Source organism: Seriola aureovittata, chromosome 21 (genome assembly GCF_021018895.1).
Source record: "Seriola aureovittata isolate HTS-2021-v1 ecotype China chromosome 21, ASM2101889v1, whole genome shotgun sequence".
Taxonomy (NCBI): Eukaryota; Metazoa; Chordata; class Actinopteri; order Carangiformes; family Carangidae; genus Seriola; species Seriola aureovittata.
This window is the reverse complement of record NC_079384.1, coordinates 12,742,292-12,759,880: the sequence shown is the minus strand read 5'-3', so window position 1 is coordinate 12,759,880 and position 17,589 is coordinate 12,742,292. Positions and strand designations below refer to the sequence as shown.

The following is a 17,589-nucleotide window of genomic DNA, read 5'->3' as shown; positions in this document are numbered from 1 at the left end:
AATCATGAATATTAATTGTAGTCCCTAACTCACCTTAATTTTGCACAGTTATATCATAAAATGAATCATATTAGAATTGATCATACCCATCAACCCAAACTTTGAACCAGCTATATGGCTCTCTGAATTATTCCATATTTCTCTTCCAGAGCAAGGCCACACTGAAAAATAATCAATACAATCACACACCTACTTTTCAAATCCTACTACAGCACATATTGATCAAATATAAGGAAGGTGATCAGATATGTAGGTCTTGGCACTGACTTGAGAATATACAACTTGTATTATTTTTTACTTCCTGCCCAAAAGTCCATTTAATAGCTGTTCTGGAACTTTGATCTCCATCAGCCACTGTAGATGTTCAAATTCTGTTTTTTTTTCTTCTGAGCATTATTCTACAATTCCCTGACAACGGTGCAAATTACATCTGCTGATGAAGGTCATGTGATGTGAACAAAACTCCAAAACAGCAACTAAATGGATGTCATGGTGGGACTGTTTTCTCAGCTGGAGATACAAGGTTTTCATCCAACGGCACAGCACAGATTATAAACGCTAATCTTTGTCACAGTGAGTACTTTTGATACTAGTTGAGTACATTTTACTGCATATACTTGTTTACATTCGCTTAAACACACATTTAGTGCATGTGCTTGTACCATTGGAGTATTTTTCACTGGTAGTGTTGACATAGATAGGTAACTGAACAGGCCTATTGGACACAGACCCACAAAATATCCACAAAGAGACAAAAAACAACTACAAAGTGATGCAAAATGTCTTAAAAGAGATGCAAAACAAAAAAAGAGATGCAGAATGACTACGAACAGAAGCAAAATGAACAAAGGAGATACAAAATAACTACAATGTAAGAGAGGCTACAATGCAAAACCACCACAAAGACACAAAACATCTGCAAAATGACACAAAATAGCCATAAGGAGACACAAATTGACCACAAACGACAGCTTCAGAACAGAAAAACACATTAAAAGAGACACAAAGTGATACAAAGAGATGTAACATAATCATAAGGAGACACAAAACGACCACAAATATCAGGCATGTATGTTGAAGTTGTGTATTTCTTCCAGCAATGGTTGTCAAACAGATTCTCGGTCCAAAGCATCGGATAAACATCACATGAAAATAGCAGGCATCGTTCCCTAAACGCATCACACAAACACTGCAAGACTGAGTGACGTATTCTGACGTCATGTCTCGGAGGACGAAATATGATGCTGCAGGTGGTGCACGTGGTCTGTTGTTTACTTCTTCCAGGAACGGTGGAAGTGCAGCCGGAGAGGAGGAGGAGGAGGAGGAGGAGGCGGGGCGGTAAAATTGTGAAACAGCTGCTGGATAGAGTTACATTGCTTGGTATTTCGAGAAAAGACCAGTAGACCGACATTAACGCCGGGAAAATGTCGAACTGAATTCCCCTAATTTTCCCTTCTTCAAAGGCTCTTTAAGCAGCGCGAGACCTCGACAGTAGGCTTATGAGTTGTTTTGTTTCGGTGCTTGTGTGCGTTCAGCATGGCTCTTGTCTGTGCTCTTTGTTCTCTTCACAGGGTCCTGAAGTTCAAGTTTAAGCGTGCAAGTGTTGTCAACAGTGCTGTTAAGGCTGAACGCAGCAGTTAGCATGCTTTCAGGATGCTTTTAATGCCGGAGCAATTTGTTTAGCCTAACACAATGTGTGGAATATAACTTGTAGCTAACCTTATACACAAACTTGTTGACTTGGCTTAAACATGTGTAATACAGTTTAAACAACAGCATCATGTTGACTGTACTACAGTAACAAATCCAAACATCTGAAGCTATGTAGACAAGTTTTTGTTTTTACTGCATATGTTGTCTCTTAATCAAACTGCCTGGTCATTTAGATGTTAACCTATTTTTTTCTTTCAGCCAAAGACTAGAATGCCTCAGCTTGGAAGCCTGTTTACCCACTTTCAGATCAGCTCCAAAGCTTCAGAAAGTGCCCAAGGCCAGAGCCAACTGCACACACAAACACTACCTGAATTTTTACAACATGTCAGGTAAGTACTGAGTTTACTTAAAGCTGCACTAATAAATAAATAAAGTAAAAGGATTCACTTGTAGTGATCAATCCACAGAGAATTGACAGTTTACCCTCAAGTCTGTGGAGCATTTGATTGTCCTTAAGCTCATTGTTTTGGTTTTACAACCTGCCACTTTACTATTTCAGCTCACACTCACCACTCGCACACTGTTTTCAGTAAAAAAATCTCTGTTAAACCCACTGCGTACTATCTGCCTAGCACTGAACAGCAGACAGGCAAAGATAGCAGCTGGCTGCTGAACATAGTGGAGTAGATGTTTTCCTCTGGAGTTGGTGGAGACTAAAACAGAGGTAGAAGAAGAGTGACTTTTAAAATAACATTCATCAGGTGGCAAGAAACACAACTACAATTGAATGCAAATGTTGCTCTGTGTCTGCTGGGCATGTTAATAGGCAATTGTTTGCCAAAACGTCCATGTTTAAAAACTTTTTAAGATCATACTATGTCAAAGTTATGTCTACAGCTTGTTCCACTGCCCCCAAGTGGCTATTTGTGCTCATGAAGAGTACTTTTAATTGAAATCTAACCTAATATTTCATTTTCTTTACTTTTTTTCACCCATTTTTCTATGTGCTCACTGTAGGAAACTCACCGGGCTGAGAAATCAAGATGTTTACTGCAATCTGCGTATCCCCCAGTATCAGACTACCAAAGATGACATCAACATTGTTATTCTCACAGGTTGGTGTGTGTATTGAATTGTGTTTCATGACAGTGCTGTGCATTAAATCAATATGACATTCATACTGTGATTTAGAATTCAATATGGTATGAACATTGGTTATCATAATATAAAGATATGTCTTCAATGGTTGTTGTAGCTGAGTTACTATACATATAAGGGAGGAGTGAATCATTGCATGAGTCGGTTAATACTGTCCATGTCATGGTAATTTCTGTCGTCTAAATTCTATCTTGTATTTTGTTGTATGAATTGTAAGTTAAAGTAGTAAATTAATGTTTGAGCTAAGGCCTTCAGGAAATAATTAATAACTGTATTACACTAATGTTTGAAGTCTTTAAACTTTCACATAGATTAATGTTTGTTTGTTTTTTTACACAGGCCACGGGATCTTCTGCATTGATGTAAAACCCTGGAGAGGCACAGTGTCGGCTCACAACCAAAACTGGCATGTGCAAGTGAAAGAAGAGGACCAAAACTTTACCAATACCTGCATTGAGCAGACTGAAGATCCCCTTAAAGCTATCATGGTAAAAAGACACATGTCGCTTGTAATGTCGAAACAGCATCATGGAAACCTGAATGTCAAACTGTCTGGCACATTTAAGTCCAAGGTCCAATCAGTTGTCCAGCACATTGTTTTCATCCAAACCCCAGCCGTGTTAAGAGATTATGAGTCACCATAACAATTTATATGGAAATTTCAAACACTACACTGGGGCTTCCTAAACTTCCCAAGTGGGTGCTCTTCATTTGAAAGACCATAATTATGTTCATAGGGGAGGGGGGAGTGAAAGCAGGCAGGTGCCTAAACACAGCTGTCACCTTATGTGCCTGGGTCTGTGAGGAGTCATTCATTTCCATCTCTATAGATGCTCGCTTTGGACTGGGAGCTTGACAGAAGAGTCTGATGGCAAACACACACTGCATAATTGAAAAAGTTCTGCTTGAATTGGATCTATTAACTTAATTAATTTACACAAAGCAGATACAGCTTGACCGTCTGTGCCAATTTGAGGATATATAATTTCTTAAAATAGGTCCAATTAGAAATTAAGGGGATGTCTAAATTTGTATGTCTTTAATGTTGTCACATAACAGATCTGTTGATTACTGATACATCAAACTAGCTTTTAATTTAACAAGATAATTGAAACTTCTCCAATGTTGCCTAAAAATACAGTCTGTAAAATTATTATTCAAATCAGAGACTGATCAAAGAAAATATAAAGAAGACAAATCTGACTGGACACATCTATATTTCTGATGCTATAGGCACATTTCAGTTGGCACCAAAACTTATTAAGGCTTGATACCCATCCCTGGTGGTTTCCATACATTTTATAGATAAATCATATATGAATTAAAATAATCATTTGCATCCCTAGATTTAACTGTCTTCTCCTCTAGACCAAGACGGCTAACTTATGTGGCCATTTGAAGAGGAGTGGAGTGTCTGTGCGCCAAAGCCTTTTCTTCCCCAGGGTCATCTTCCTCTCCCCAGACTGCGAGCTGGAGGAGGAGCTGAGGAAGAGGAGGGAGCTGGTCTCCCACAGCCAGATAGACGACTTCCTCAGATCTTTCAGGGAGGGCTACATGGCCTGGATATCAGATGCACTGACTCCTTCCTGGCTCTCTGGTGAGTGGGTCCATAAAGGATAGACATTAATACTCAAGGAAATCAATCAGTGTTCTGTTAAACTGTAAAAAACTCAATCACGTCAACATGTTATTTTCTCTATTTCTGAGTCCTAAAATATGAGTGTGACGACAGATCCTTTTCAACTTGTTTCCAAATTAGCTTGTTTCAGAAACTGACAGAATAAAACAGACAGTTGTGCAAGAATCAACAAAAATTACGCTTGGTGATAAAAAAAAAAAAAAATCAACCTGTTTCCAAAACAAATCCACTTGTTTTAAGAATGCTTTATTATCAGTGTTGTTTTTCTTCATTGTAGTGCAGCACTTCACCTTATTCTGTTCTTAGTCCTGTTTTATGATTTTATAATTTGAATTTTGAAATGGTTTTGGAAACAAGGTGCTCATTAACCAAAATGTCCCCTGTTTGAATTTTGCAGGGCACCTTTGTTGCATGTCATCTCTTCCCTCTCTTCTCTCATTTCCTGTCATCTCTCACCTGATGACGCTCAAAAAAAAAAAAAAAAATGCATGAAATATTGTAATAGGACTTTTAGAACGCATCAATTTTTTTTTTTTTTTGCAGCATAATGAATTCCACCATACAGTAAAATTACATTAAGCAGGCTTCTTCTGACAGGAATGCTACCAAGTCAACGTGTTGCTTTTTGTCCTGTAGGTCATCTGTCGTACAGGCAGATGGAGTCAGTGCGGGAGGTCCTGAGGAGGGTGGGAACATGGGATCTGATGCAGCTGCACTGTGGCGAGCAGCTGAAAGGAGACTTCCAGGGCTGCCAGTACATCGCTCTCAACAGACAGGAGACGGACACGCTTGAGTTTTCCAGAGTCAAGACCCTGTCAGCTGATGCACTGTGGGCCCTGCTGGGACATGCTCCTCAGGTCAGTCCACTGCACTGGCTCTGATGAGCTACCAGGAACAGGTACTGTAAGTAAATGAGGGTTGAAAGCTGTGTCAGTGGCTCCAAATAATAATATAAAGCATTGAGCCCGACATGAGCCATAAGACCAGCAGGTGGCAGTAGTACTTTATGACTGTCTCACTCACATTTCAGTCATTCCTCTCATGTTCAGAGAGCTGGAAAAACACAGGTTTGATTTAGGTTGAAGACTGCAGAACATGACAGCGATTTTACAGTTATTTGAAAACAATTATGATCATTTAAAAATGTCAGGATATTACTGTATAAACATCAGATTAAGTGATTACCATACAGTTTTAGCCAAGAGCCATTCAGCTAAAGAAAAAATTATACTTTGCATTTTTTAACCACACCACAGATAGATCATTTATAATTATCAAGCTAAATTCAACTAATTACAGTCATTATTATTTATAAGTAAAGCAATTATAGTGTCCTTTTTTCCAACATTAAATCTTAATTCAAAGTCTAGAAAAAGCTGAATAAACATTCTTTGAAACCTGTAGGGCTGCCTTCACTCTAGTGCTCTCTCAGATCATTTCCATTAGCACTCCTAGTGTTAATTTCTGCCTTAACCCTTCAGTTTTATATTGAGGTAAGTCATTCTGCCTTCCTGCACTCATTAGCACGTGATTGAATGAAAAATCATGGCAAGTGCAGTCTCAAAAGCATCATATGAGCCTATTCACATTCTTAGATTCGTTGGTATTTTTGATCGTTATTGTTTATTTTATTGCAAGGTAATGAATGGATTTGGCGAAATCTTAACTGTCACTATGGCAGTGAATATAAAGGTTGAATCCGAGTGATTTACACAGAATAATGTGACATTTTTACCTGAAAGCATCCGCAAACATTGAATTATTTTTGCTCATGCCACCGTGCTTCAGTCCTGCTTGTTAAATAAATTTGTTGGATAAACTACATGTTAGACAGACAAAGGTCAGAACTCTTAAAGTCCGGGGAGTGTGACCCCTACTCAGCAGCCATTACAGATTCACACCCACTGTCAGCACCAAAACACTCAGCCTGGGCTTTACTTACAGACTCCACTCAGGCTTTAGTTTTCCCCCCACCCCACCCCAAACACCCAGACTGTATGTACTCTCCCCTCTCGCCTCCAGCTGCTGTGCATTTGATACATGACCCGACAATCATTAGACCGTCTTCAGCAGGCCCTTTTCTAGCCCAAGGGGACACACACGACGACAACGAAATATATTATTTTCAAAGAAATATTTGTAAATGGAGGCAGTGTGAGGTGCATGTTGCCCCCATATTTCACAGAGCCATGTGACATTGACAATAGATGGTAAATATCCTGCTTTTCTGTCTACCCCCACACACACACACACACACACACACACACACACACACACACACCTTTGTCTGTTCAAATACACACATATGTATATATTTGTTTCCCAAGTATTCAGTTGCAATAACCACTTGAAAAAAAAATATTTTACTTCAGGATTTCTTCAGTCGACTTAAGCATTTTAAGATTTTGCTCCTTTGGACTTGATGACTGTGTCACCCTTTCTTCTTTAGAAAAAAGAAAAAGATCCTTGCTCATGTGTAGCAGCTGCGAGGGGAAGCTTGAGGGGGGTGGCAAAGAAACCTGATAGCTCCCCCAGGCGTATTTTCAGAACCCAGAAATAATGCATGCTTTTGATTTGTTACTTGTAAACACACAGGGCTGGAAGATCTGCGATATGACCTACAGTTTCACTCAGGCATCTGTTTGGTTGTTAGAAGTGGCACCAGATGTATCCACAAAGCCACCGTGGAGGCACTAGGTGTGTTTTCTGTGGGCTCAGTCAATTACTCTGCGGAGAATGGGATGTCTACATGTCCCCAAAGTGGAGAATGATTGAGTAGAGTGGCTGTAATTTATTAATTATGGTCTATATTCTTAGACCACGGTTCTGGCTTCATTCAATTTGTATGGATTGAGGGGTAATTACAGTGTGTGTGTGTGTGAGCGTGTGTGTGTGTGTGTGTGTGTGTGTGTGTGTGTGTTAGGGAGGGAGAGAAAGAGCTTTAGATCTATTCATGTCATAATTTAAAGTGCAGGTTACTTATGTTGTTCATCTTCATGTCGTCTCCTACTCTGAATTTTGACTGTTTCATGAGGCTTTTGTACCAGTTTATAGAATCCAGACAATTCAGGACTCACAGTCAGCATATAGAATGTCTACTAATTGCCTAGCTGCGAAACAACAATTGAGTTCCTTCGACCGTAACTTGACTACACCACCCTGTCAGCTGATTAATAGAAGCAAAGCCACAGAGCGAAAAGCTGCAAATTCACCGACAACATCTCGGCTGACAAATAATCAGGCCTCGTTTTTCGGGAGATATATCTCGTCTCTGTGACTGGCTACAGATTCCACACAGATGTAGCTTGTTAATTTAACTCCACGCTGACATTCCTCTCTGTTTGGCCATCTCCCAGGCTGCACGCGTCACAGGCCTGTAATGGACAGGCTGGTGCACTCTGTGCTTAGCACAGAAAAGGCAGAGAGGGGAGACATCAACCGCTTTGTGGTGATAATGAATGGAGGCACACAAAAGGCCAGGAGCTGGCCATTTACAAAGCCTGCAAATTCTGCTGCCTAAATAGATAATATTGGCAGCCACTGTGGCTTTTTGGTCTCTTTATGTAGAGGAAAAAAAGAAGATGAAGCCATTTGAAGAAATCATATGCACTGCCCATTACTATTAATTATAAATCATTTATTTACAATCATTTGCGAATGTGGCAACCTTATATTTACTGATAAAAAAGAAATGTGAACAAGGCTGTCTGTAATTTCACAGAAAACCTGTGACCTTGTAAATGGATGTTTTTTGACCACACAAACATCTCAGGTATATTTTCAGTTACCAGACATGAACAGAGAAAGTTTTTTTTTAACCCAAAGTGCAATTTATCGGATTGTAAGTCCTCTAGAGTTCACCGCCCATCGGTTCATCAGGTACTCGACTAAGCTCGGTGGAGGGATGATGTCTGTGAGTTTAAAAGGAAAGTTTTTTTGAAGAAATTCACAGAGAAAAAGATCTATTAGTTGCACAGCATTTTTCAACAAAAATGAAAATTGTGGGGAAATTGCCAGGATGTTCAGATTTCTGTAATTGCAGCATCGCTCTCGAAAGGAAACTGGAATTGGAAATAATTTGCACCAGAGTGTGTGTAGGAAGCTACAGAGGAAAGCTAACCATGCAATTACACATGAGAAGAGTGCTGCAGAATCACAAGTGTCTGTAATGAACTAGTGAAGACACCAGCACTTACACGGTGGAAGGCAATGATAAAAGCTGCCTTGTAATAGCGTGTGATTAAACTTGGTAAAATCTATTTTTTCACTCGAGCACTAAACCGCAGTGAAGAGTCCCGTGGAGAGATTCTGCATCTGTCAATTTGAAGATGACTCAATGTGTTTCCTCCAAATTCATCACCCAGCCTGCAATACCAGTCATTTTAGAGAGCTCTTCAAGCGCTCTTTTGTTAATTTAGTTAAACATCAACCGCCAGAGTTCATGTTTTACACATTCCTACTTAATACAGGTGGAGATTGAGTTTGAGTAAATTTGAATACATGTTTAAAATAAAGCTCCAATCCATTAATATTCATTACATAATAATTTCTTTGAATGTGGAATGAGCTGTGGTTGTTGAAGACACACAGCAGGTAGTAATATCTGTGATACTCATAAATATTGTATTCAGTGGTACTGAATGCAAAAAAAATCAGAGAAAAAAACGACATATGACTTTATAAGACTGAGCGATGTTGTTAAAATAGACATCATGATATTTAACAAGAGTGTTCAGCCAATATTAATATACATCACAAATGTGAGAAAGAGTATTTAAAAAATCACATTTAAAATAACTGATGTTCAATGCAATGAAGTGTGTTCCATTGGGATGCTTTACATCAGTAGAACCGAAAAGTTCAATAATTGATTTAGTCAGTTTTTATTGGTTTTCGCTTGGAATAATTAATTTCAACAACAGAATTTTGTAAAACAATGACATTACATGTAGAGCTAAAACAATAGGTCAGTTGATATAAACTCAATTGGCAATTATGTAACTACTTTTGATAATTCATTAATCATTTCAGTCATTTTTCAAGCAAAAATGCCGAATATGTCCAGTTTGTCATACGTGGAGATGAGATGCTTAGTTTGATAAAACAAGCATCACTTTGGAGCCTGGGATAGGCGTGTTTTCCCTAACATTTCATAGAAATAATGATTAATCAATCAAATAAAATGCAGATTCAGTAATGAAAATAATCATTAGTTACAGCCCAAATGATATGATCATATTCATAGTCTGTTAACAATAATATTGAATTATTGCCCATCCCTTTGCGATGGCTCGCTCTGCTCATCTATTTGTTTTGGGGATTCAGGATATTCCAGTGATCCCCACAGTATAGGTTGTACGATGTGATCAATAGGGATTCATGAATAATGAAGAGGCCGAGTGGAGCAGAGACACTTAATTACAGTTTCAAAAGCCATTCTCGTTAATTGAGGAGAATAAAGGTGGTGAAGGGGACTGTGGCAACGTTTAGAATTTTTTATCTGTGACTTTCTATTTTTATTATTATTATTATCCTTATTATTATTAGTAGTATTATTATTAGTGCATTTCTGTGTTTGGCATTTAATATCATAGTTTATTTTGTGTGCTCAGTCCATTTCCTCTGACCACCTGTGAGCAGACTATCGTTCTTTTAATGTAAAGGCTAATATGCTGCATATCCAGACAGTGTGTGGCCACTGTGTGCAGCAGATACAGTATATAATTGACAGCCCTGCCATCTGTTACAGTTACGTGAAATTATGGATAAACTAGTTAACAGACACTTTGGCCCATTGTCTGTTGTTTTGATAATCACCCTTAATAACGGACGGCATCAATATGGTCTTTAAACCTGATTTGGGAGTTAATGGAGTCAGATGGGGGCAGTCAGTGTATGCTCTGGGGGTAATGCTGTTAGAGATGTTCGTAAAGAGCAAATTAAATCAGTCATAGATTGTGCCCTCTCAAGTCAGCCAGACAACCAGACCCATTGAGGAGAAAAAGGAGGGGTATTCATATTTTAACCTCTCGCAGAAAATGCACTTATGTGGATGGAAATAAAGTCAGAGCTGGGTGAATGGATGTAAATGGTTATTGCCAAGAGTCTAATGGCTTCCTGTTAGCTGAGGCAGGTTGTTTGGAAGCAGAGACGTAGCTATTCAGAACTTAACCAGTAATTTTTTTTGCATCCATGGCTTTAGGCAAATGTAGTTATGGACGGTAATGTCACCAAACCAAAGTTTAGGCATCTTAATGAATGGTCCAGAAATGGGGCACATAAGAGTTCAGTTATGATGTTTGAAGCAGCAAGCAGTTATTGGACTGATGCCATTCAGGGCTTCATTTACTCTCCTCTACTACTGCAACAATTAGTAGATGAATTAATTAGTTGGTCAACAGAAACTTACACAGAAATGTTGATTAACAGCTAATTGGAAAATGAAAAACAGTCACTGGCTCCAGCTTCTCAAATGTGAGGATTCCCTACTTATGTCTCTATTCTATATCTCTAATATCTGTATATCTAATTTCCCCCTGGGATTAATAAAATGTTATCTTATCATTGTAAATTGAATATCTTCAAGTGCTGGTTGGGCAAATCAGGCACTGTGGAAACATCACCTTTGGCTCTGGGAACTTATGATGAGGACTTTTGAGTATTTTCTGACATTTTATACATTTTATAACATTTAAGCGATTAATAGAAAAAATAATTTGACAGATTAATCATTACTGATATTAACTTTTTTGTTTCAAACCTATGAAACAATGAGTCAAAGACTCACTCTTTGCATTGTTGATGTGTCAATTATAAATTTTTCAAATTTAATGCATCAATCTGGTAAAAGGAATAAAATGGCTGAAACCTGATTGTTCTAGTTTACTTACTTATACTTGTAGTTATTGCTGTTACTGTCAATAGATTCATATTACGACTACTGCTCCTACACTGCTGAGAGTGAAATGTGCTCAGCACTGTTCAGGCAACAATGAACAGATATTCAAAAATGGGGGAAATTGTTTAACTTGTTGAACCTTTTGACTCCTATCCTGCTTTTTGAGGGAGGTTTTTCTAAATTAAAATAAATGGACCATTTTTCATCATCTTTTCAAAGATTTATACATTTGAAGGTAGGGAGACGCAATATTTGCGGGGTTTCAGATGCTGTCTATACTTTGCTGTGAATTGTACATGGAATTATTTTAAGACAGCATGATTTTAGAAAATTACCATAATGACTGAAAAGATGAAAGTCTACTCTAAAGATAAATACATTATAAAGTATGTTAAACTGATGCACCCTTTGATAACTTTAGTTATAGTTGATTAGTACCAGACATCTATGAAAGATTGTCATAGAACGAGTTTAAATTAGATATTGAACACTATTTATGGAAAGTTTTCAGTGTTTTATATCATACTCTAATTCTTACCTAATGTTTTTATCTTATTTTAGAACAATATTAAAAGCATAATTTTCTTTTCTCCTTGTAATAGAATAAAGTTAGGTTCATATTATTTATCTTATGTTTCTAAGTCAGTAAATCCAAACTAAAATCAAATTGAGTAAAACAATAATCTGTCTTGGATCAAACCGGCAAATTCAGGAATTGAATTGAATCAAACCACTGATAATCCAGTGATTCACACCTCTCCTCCCAGGTCGTTAATATATTCATCTAGTGAGCCAAACCACACAGTGTTTACCTAATTGCCTCGTTACATCCAGCCGAAATGACAGCGAAACACTTGGTCCGATTCCATCGCATTTGGCTCGTCGACAAAGATGTTTGGTGTGCCAGAGGTGTGTTACTCAGTGTTCCTCCCCATCTGTGTCTGGTGAGACACGGCGTGGAACAAAGAGTCCGTCGTCTGAGGCCGGTGTGGCGTTACGCTCACTCAGAGTTCACCTGAAACACTGCACCCATGGCTCCGGGTAACAGCCCCTGCTGACTGATACCCCGCTGGGATTCTTTGACTTTATCAGGGAAGAATCTGAACTTTGTCAATGGCAATACACACAGGTGGTGACACGTCCCTACCCAATTACACAGTTCCTCACATTATTCATGTTCATCACACCTGTCAGACCTTCAACGGCAAATAATCACATTTATATCGGAACAATTAGATTATCTGCAACTTTGTGATGCATGTTCATATGTTTTGTTTGCCAATTAAAAGAAGTAATTTGGGATTTCTGAACTGTCACTACACCAACCTGGTTGAGAGTCTGTGACATAAACACTCCCACAGGTAGAAGATAAGGAAACCAGTGAAGACAGCCATCAGCTATTTGTAAGGTTTCCTTTTTTTTTTTTAGATGGAGAATGAGCTGTTGTCTTGAGTTTAAGAGGGTAAAAGGTCAACAGTGAACCAGAGGCAGGATTTATGATTGTTAGCAGACGGTAAATAAGAACATGGAGTTTGTCTCGTTGAAATGTGAGGAGTGATGTCATTCACACGACTCCCCCGACACCGAAAGTGAGAGGCTGAACAGGGGGTAGACACCGTTAGGTGAGCTCTCAGCCCTTTGTGTGACACCCAACCTTAGCCCCAAGGGTCCTATCCTCGCAATGAAGAGCTATATACACACACACACACACACACACACACACACACACACACTCAGGCCTGTCTTTGCTTGAAATAGTGATGATTCTCGTCCACTTGTGGACAATTCACAGACAGAAGTGAGACAATTTTAGCGACTGTTCATCTTGGCGTTTAGAAGGCTGTGCAGCTGTGACATGTAGGATGCAGATTGCACTTTAAGTAACATTTTTTTATGTCAGCAGCTCCTTTACACTTTGTTCTACTGTAAATAAGACACTGTATCGTCTTCACCATCAGACATTTGCCTCAAGTGGTTAAAAGGGTAGCATGTAGTAACAGTTCCTGTACCTGACACATCGTCTCTATAGAACAACACCTGGCAGGCAGGTAGTCTAGACCACACAGAACTCCCCTCTTTGATTTGATGCCAAAGACGGCAGCATCCTTCCTGTATGGCAGAAGAAGACTTGCGTAAATCAGACTTGTTTTAGTGCTTGATTTTCAAATCATACAGGATTTTCTTATAGATTTTCTGTAGAATCTGTTGGTATAGGATGCATTCATTGTTGTCTAAACTATTGTCCGCTATCAATTTTAAGTCCTCAAATCTCATTGGTATAATCCCAATAATATATTTGAAAAAAGGCCTCCAAAATTCTTTGTTTTTCTTCTTTTTGGAGGGTTTTTCTTTTCTTTTTTCCACACCATTTTCTAATAACCAATTTTTCCAGATTGTTGAAGGCAGGTAATCCAATCAGCATGGTTGTCTGCTCTGCATATTTTCTTTTATTAAAAGAACATTCAGTATATTGTGCAGCCTTGACGGAGGTAAATGCTCTTTGGATGCTGTATGTGCAGTATGTGTGTTTCGTAGCCTCTCACACTGCTCTCGCTAAATGACGTGAATATTTTGTATACTTATGTCCAGGCAGAACCAGTATTGTGTCTGTGCCTCTGCAACGCCGCAAAGATGGAAGTACTCAACTTTGGTTCCACTAAATTAGTTAATTGCTGATTACCAACTATTACGTTTGGCTGTAATTTGTTAGAATAATTCCTGTATGATGTTTTTGTGTTGGTTTATATGCCTCTCTGCCACCAGCTGTCATGAGGCTATTTTTTCATGCATCCTAAATTAATAGACACTCACTCACTCTGAAGTGTCTGATGCTATTGTAATACGAGCCATGTGGCGTTCGGCCAAGGCTGCAATATAAGACACAATTGTTTAGTTTTTCTCTCTCTTTCTCCCTGTTTTAATGCACACTAATAAGTAACTAAATGGTGGAAAGATGTGTGTCTGAAATCGCAGTGGCCTTTGTTGCGGATAATTAGGTTAGCAGCAAGAGTGTGCAGGTGTTGTGTGCTTGTGTTGTGTTATCGACTTGCTCATATTCGTAGGCTGTCAGGGGTGTCGCACTTCCCATCAGCCCCAAAGCTCACCAACCTCTTCACTATTAAAATGATCACTTTCAATAGCAGACAAAGGAAAGAGGGAACATATCTAGTGCAGGGTATTTTCCCCACCTCTAATGCTTATCTGCCTTTTGATGTCGGCGTAATAAAAGGCCTATTGGGCTTCCACAATGACCTGCAAAATGGACAAGGGCCGATATACTGGGCTCTGACTGTCGCTACCATTAACTAAAAGGCCCAGACATTATGGAGAGCCAGGGATGAAAGAACATGGAAAAAAAATAATAATTGAAAAATTGCCTAATGCTAAAGTGAAAGAAAATGGAACTGTGAAAAGGCACTGTAATATTCTGTTATCCCCTGTAAATGCAGCCAAACAAGAGATGCAGCGAGGCATTCTTTTTGAAATGGATGTGGTTCAGTTACCTGCATGTCTAAATCTAGTTAGGCTTCCATTGTCAGGCTCAAACATAACAGGCAGTTTTGATGTAGTGTTAAAGCGTATTATGCCCTACAACCTACATAAAATCAAGAGAGGTATGACTCCATTCAAGATGTGGAGGGGAATTAAAAAAGCTCAGAGCGAGAACAAGGTTAATTTAATATTTATTCTGTTTTAGACTGCTGTCGGATCACTTCTCCAACAGCTTTTCTGACACAAAATTTTTGCAGGGTTAGGGAAAGTTAATTTTTACAAAAGAAATTTCATTGAACAACGAATTGGTTCCTAAAGAGTATCTCAGTATTATCTTACAATAAAGGAGAATTGTTTTGTTTTTTTGTTTTTTTACCATGTAATACACACCTCAAACTATAATTGACCTCCCCAGTAAACATGGTATAACTGAAAAAATCAGCCTATTAATCGATCAGTCCAAATTAATCAGCAACGATTTTGCTAATCAATTTATTGTTTGAGTCACTTTTCAAGCAAAAATGACAAAGTTGAATATCTTTGGCGTTTTAACTGTCAATTCTGTCAATTTTATGATATTTCTTAGATTTATCAATAAATGTGTTAATCAAGAAAATCAGCAGATTAACCAGTAATGAAAAAAAATAAAGCATAGATTTTGTTATTTCCTTGTAACCAGGCTAAATATAGTTTTTAAAAAACACAATTTTTTTATACATGTAGGCTATAGACATACAACGTTTTCTATGTTATTTGAAGGACTACATTTCAATGTGAATTTACCAGCTATAAACTGAAATTCAATTCTGTGGGAATAATTGTTATATGTAATCTAGATGTCTAAGAAGCTTAGATACCAAATCTATACTTTCGTGGTCAAAATGGACCTCAATCTTGACCGAATTTTTTTTATTCTAGTCATGGATTAATCCCATTCCCTCTTTCAACAAGCCAGAATCACTAGATTTATACTGGTTGCTCAATCTACAGGCCGACCGACTAAGCAACAGCTTGTAAATGTAGCAGTCAAAGGTGAAAGTGTCTGCTTAGCTCTAACCAGAGGTCAGAAGGTCTGAGTCAGGGTCATGACCCCAGGAAAAGCCCTGACAATCCATGAAAAGCACCTTGTTTTTAGCCACTTGAAGACCAGAAGTTTCTTAATAAATTCTCACACTCTAACCTTAATTATCTGTATTTCCTCTTTCTCTTCTCTGCAGGTAACAGTTAAAATGTTTAAGCGTGGCTCTCATGGCTGGCTGGGTAAATCTGTGAGCGCCACCACCACCATCCCATCCAACACCTTTGTCATCTTCAGGATCAGCGGGGAGGAAGCAGATGCCAAAATCCCAGCGGACACCATTCACAGCATCACACTCAGCATATGACAGTGTGTATGGGCAATAAAGAGGATAGTCCTCACAAAAAACGTGCAGATGCAAAAAAAAAAAAAAAACTCTTTATTTAGTTCATTTTTACTGAGTGCCTTTTACTATGCAGTGTTTGTATTTTGTTATACTGTTCCAATAGTACAAGTCCTGAATGTCTTTATGTGAGAATTTATTAAGGAAAAAGAAAAGAAAAGAAAAAGACCCATTTGCCAATTTTCCTGATTTTACGATCCTCAGTGGCAATGTTATGTTAATGAAGATGGTTTCAGACAATTAGCCTGATTAACTTTCTCTTGTTTTGAATTTCTAGGGCTAGCCCACACTTTACACTACCCATTAATTAATCATTATGTTAGCTGATTGTGTCACATCAGTTCAGGATTGAAGTGTTTAATGTGTTAATTGTGGCAGTTAAAAACCGGTGGCCTCCAGTGCGATGAGGGCCGAGCATGTTACTGCCTCTATGGGTTTAATGGGAAGTGATTTACGGTCTGTTTAGACGGTGTAACTGTAAGGTGCTTTATTAATATGCTCTACAGCACAGAGGAGACGATAACGTATTCAAGAGCGCACAGGCGCAGCCACCAGCGCCATTCATAACTGTGTCTGAGTCACTTTCCATCAGTTACCAGGCTTACACAGCTGCGCTAACAGCTAGCAATTGTATTTACTGGGCCTGGTAGTGGCCAAAATGAAGTTATTTCCATCAAGATATCAGTGCCTTTAGCTAATGCAATAGAGGGAGCTCTCCGTGTTGATGGTATCTCTTTGCATGGCATCTCTCTACCTGAAACATCATTACACTGTACTCAAGCTCCTCACTTTTTCAAAATGTCTGTTTACTGTTTCACCTGAGGGAGGGACAGATCATTGGTGGTTTTACAAGCAGCACTGTGCTGTTTGCACTAATAGGCGCACATTTTTTAGACTCTGGTTGTTCTGAGATGTCAGTCAACATTGCTTGAATTTGTAAGTGCTTTTGATGAATTCACTGTCTTTGTATATTTAAACTTCAGTACTAAAGAGTGTCCTCAGGAACAGTTTTCTCCACAGCACTTGTTAAACAGTAGTGGCACCATTATATGGTCTGGGATGAGAAGTAAAATTACTGTATGTAATTCATATGAGTGGTGGGTGCAGGTTGGTTTTATTGTATTTTCATTAAATGAATAATTTATTCATTTAAAAAAAAAAAAAATGTCAAGCACTTTCAAGAAGCATGATTGCTAACCATACTCTTCATTGATTGATTTAAGCATGGTGGTTTTATTCATTGGTGTGTTTTTTTTCAGTCATTGTGTTTTTACATTTACATGTATTTGTATTATCTGGTGTCTTAATAAACTGATTTAATGATTCAA

The 17,589-nt window shown here is 38.4% G+C and overlaps 1 protein-coding gene across 2 annotated transcripts; it reads left to right on the top strand.

The window, feature by feature from the left end:
* The first annotated feature begins 477 nt into the window (after window positions 1-477).
* Window positions 478-17,589, top strand: si:zfos-911d5.4 (uncharacterized). 2 transcript variants are annotated; one of them, XM_056366888.1, is made up of 7 exons: window positions 478-573; window positions 1,912-2,042; window positions 2,671-2,768; window positions 3,151-3,299; window positions 4,180-4,408; window positions 5,087-5,307; window positions 16,058-17,589. In XM_056366888.1, exons 2-7 carry the CDS (start codon window positions 1,924-1,926, stop codon window positions 16,223-16,225), a joined length of 984 nt encoding a protein of 327 aa, XP_056222863.1. In that variant the 5' UTR covers window positions 478-573; window positions 1,912-1,923; the 3' UTR covers window positions 16,226-17,589. The 2 variants fall into 2 exon arrangements, with proteins under 2 accessions (XP_056222863.1, XP_056222862.1); XM_056366887.1 differs by lacking the exon at window positions 478-573 and adding an exon at window positions 1,332-1,491.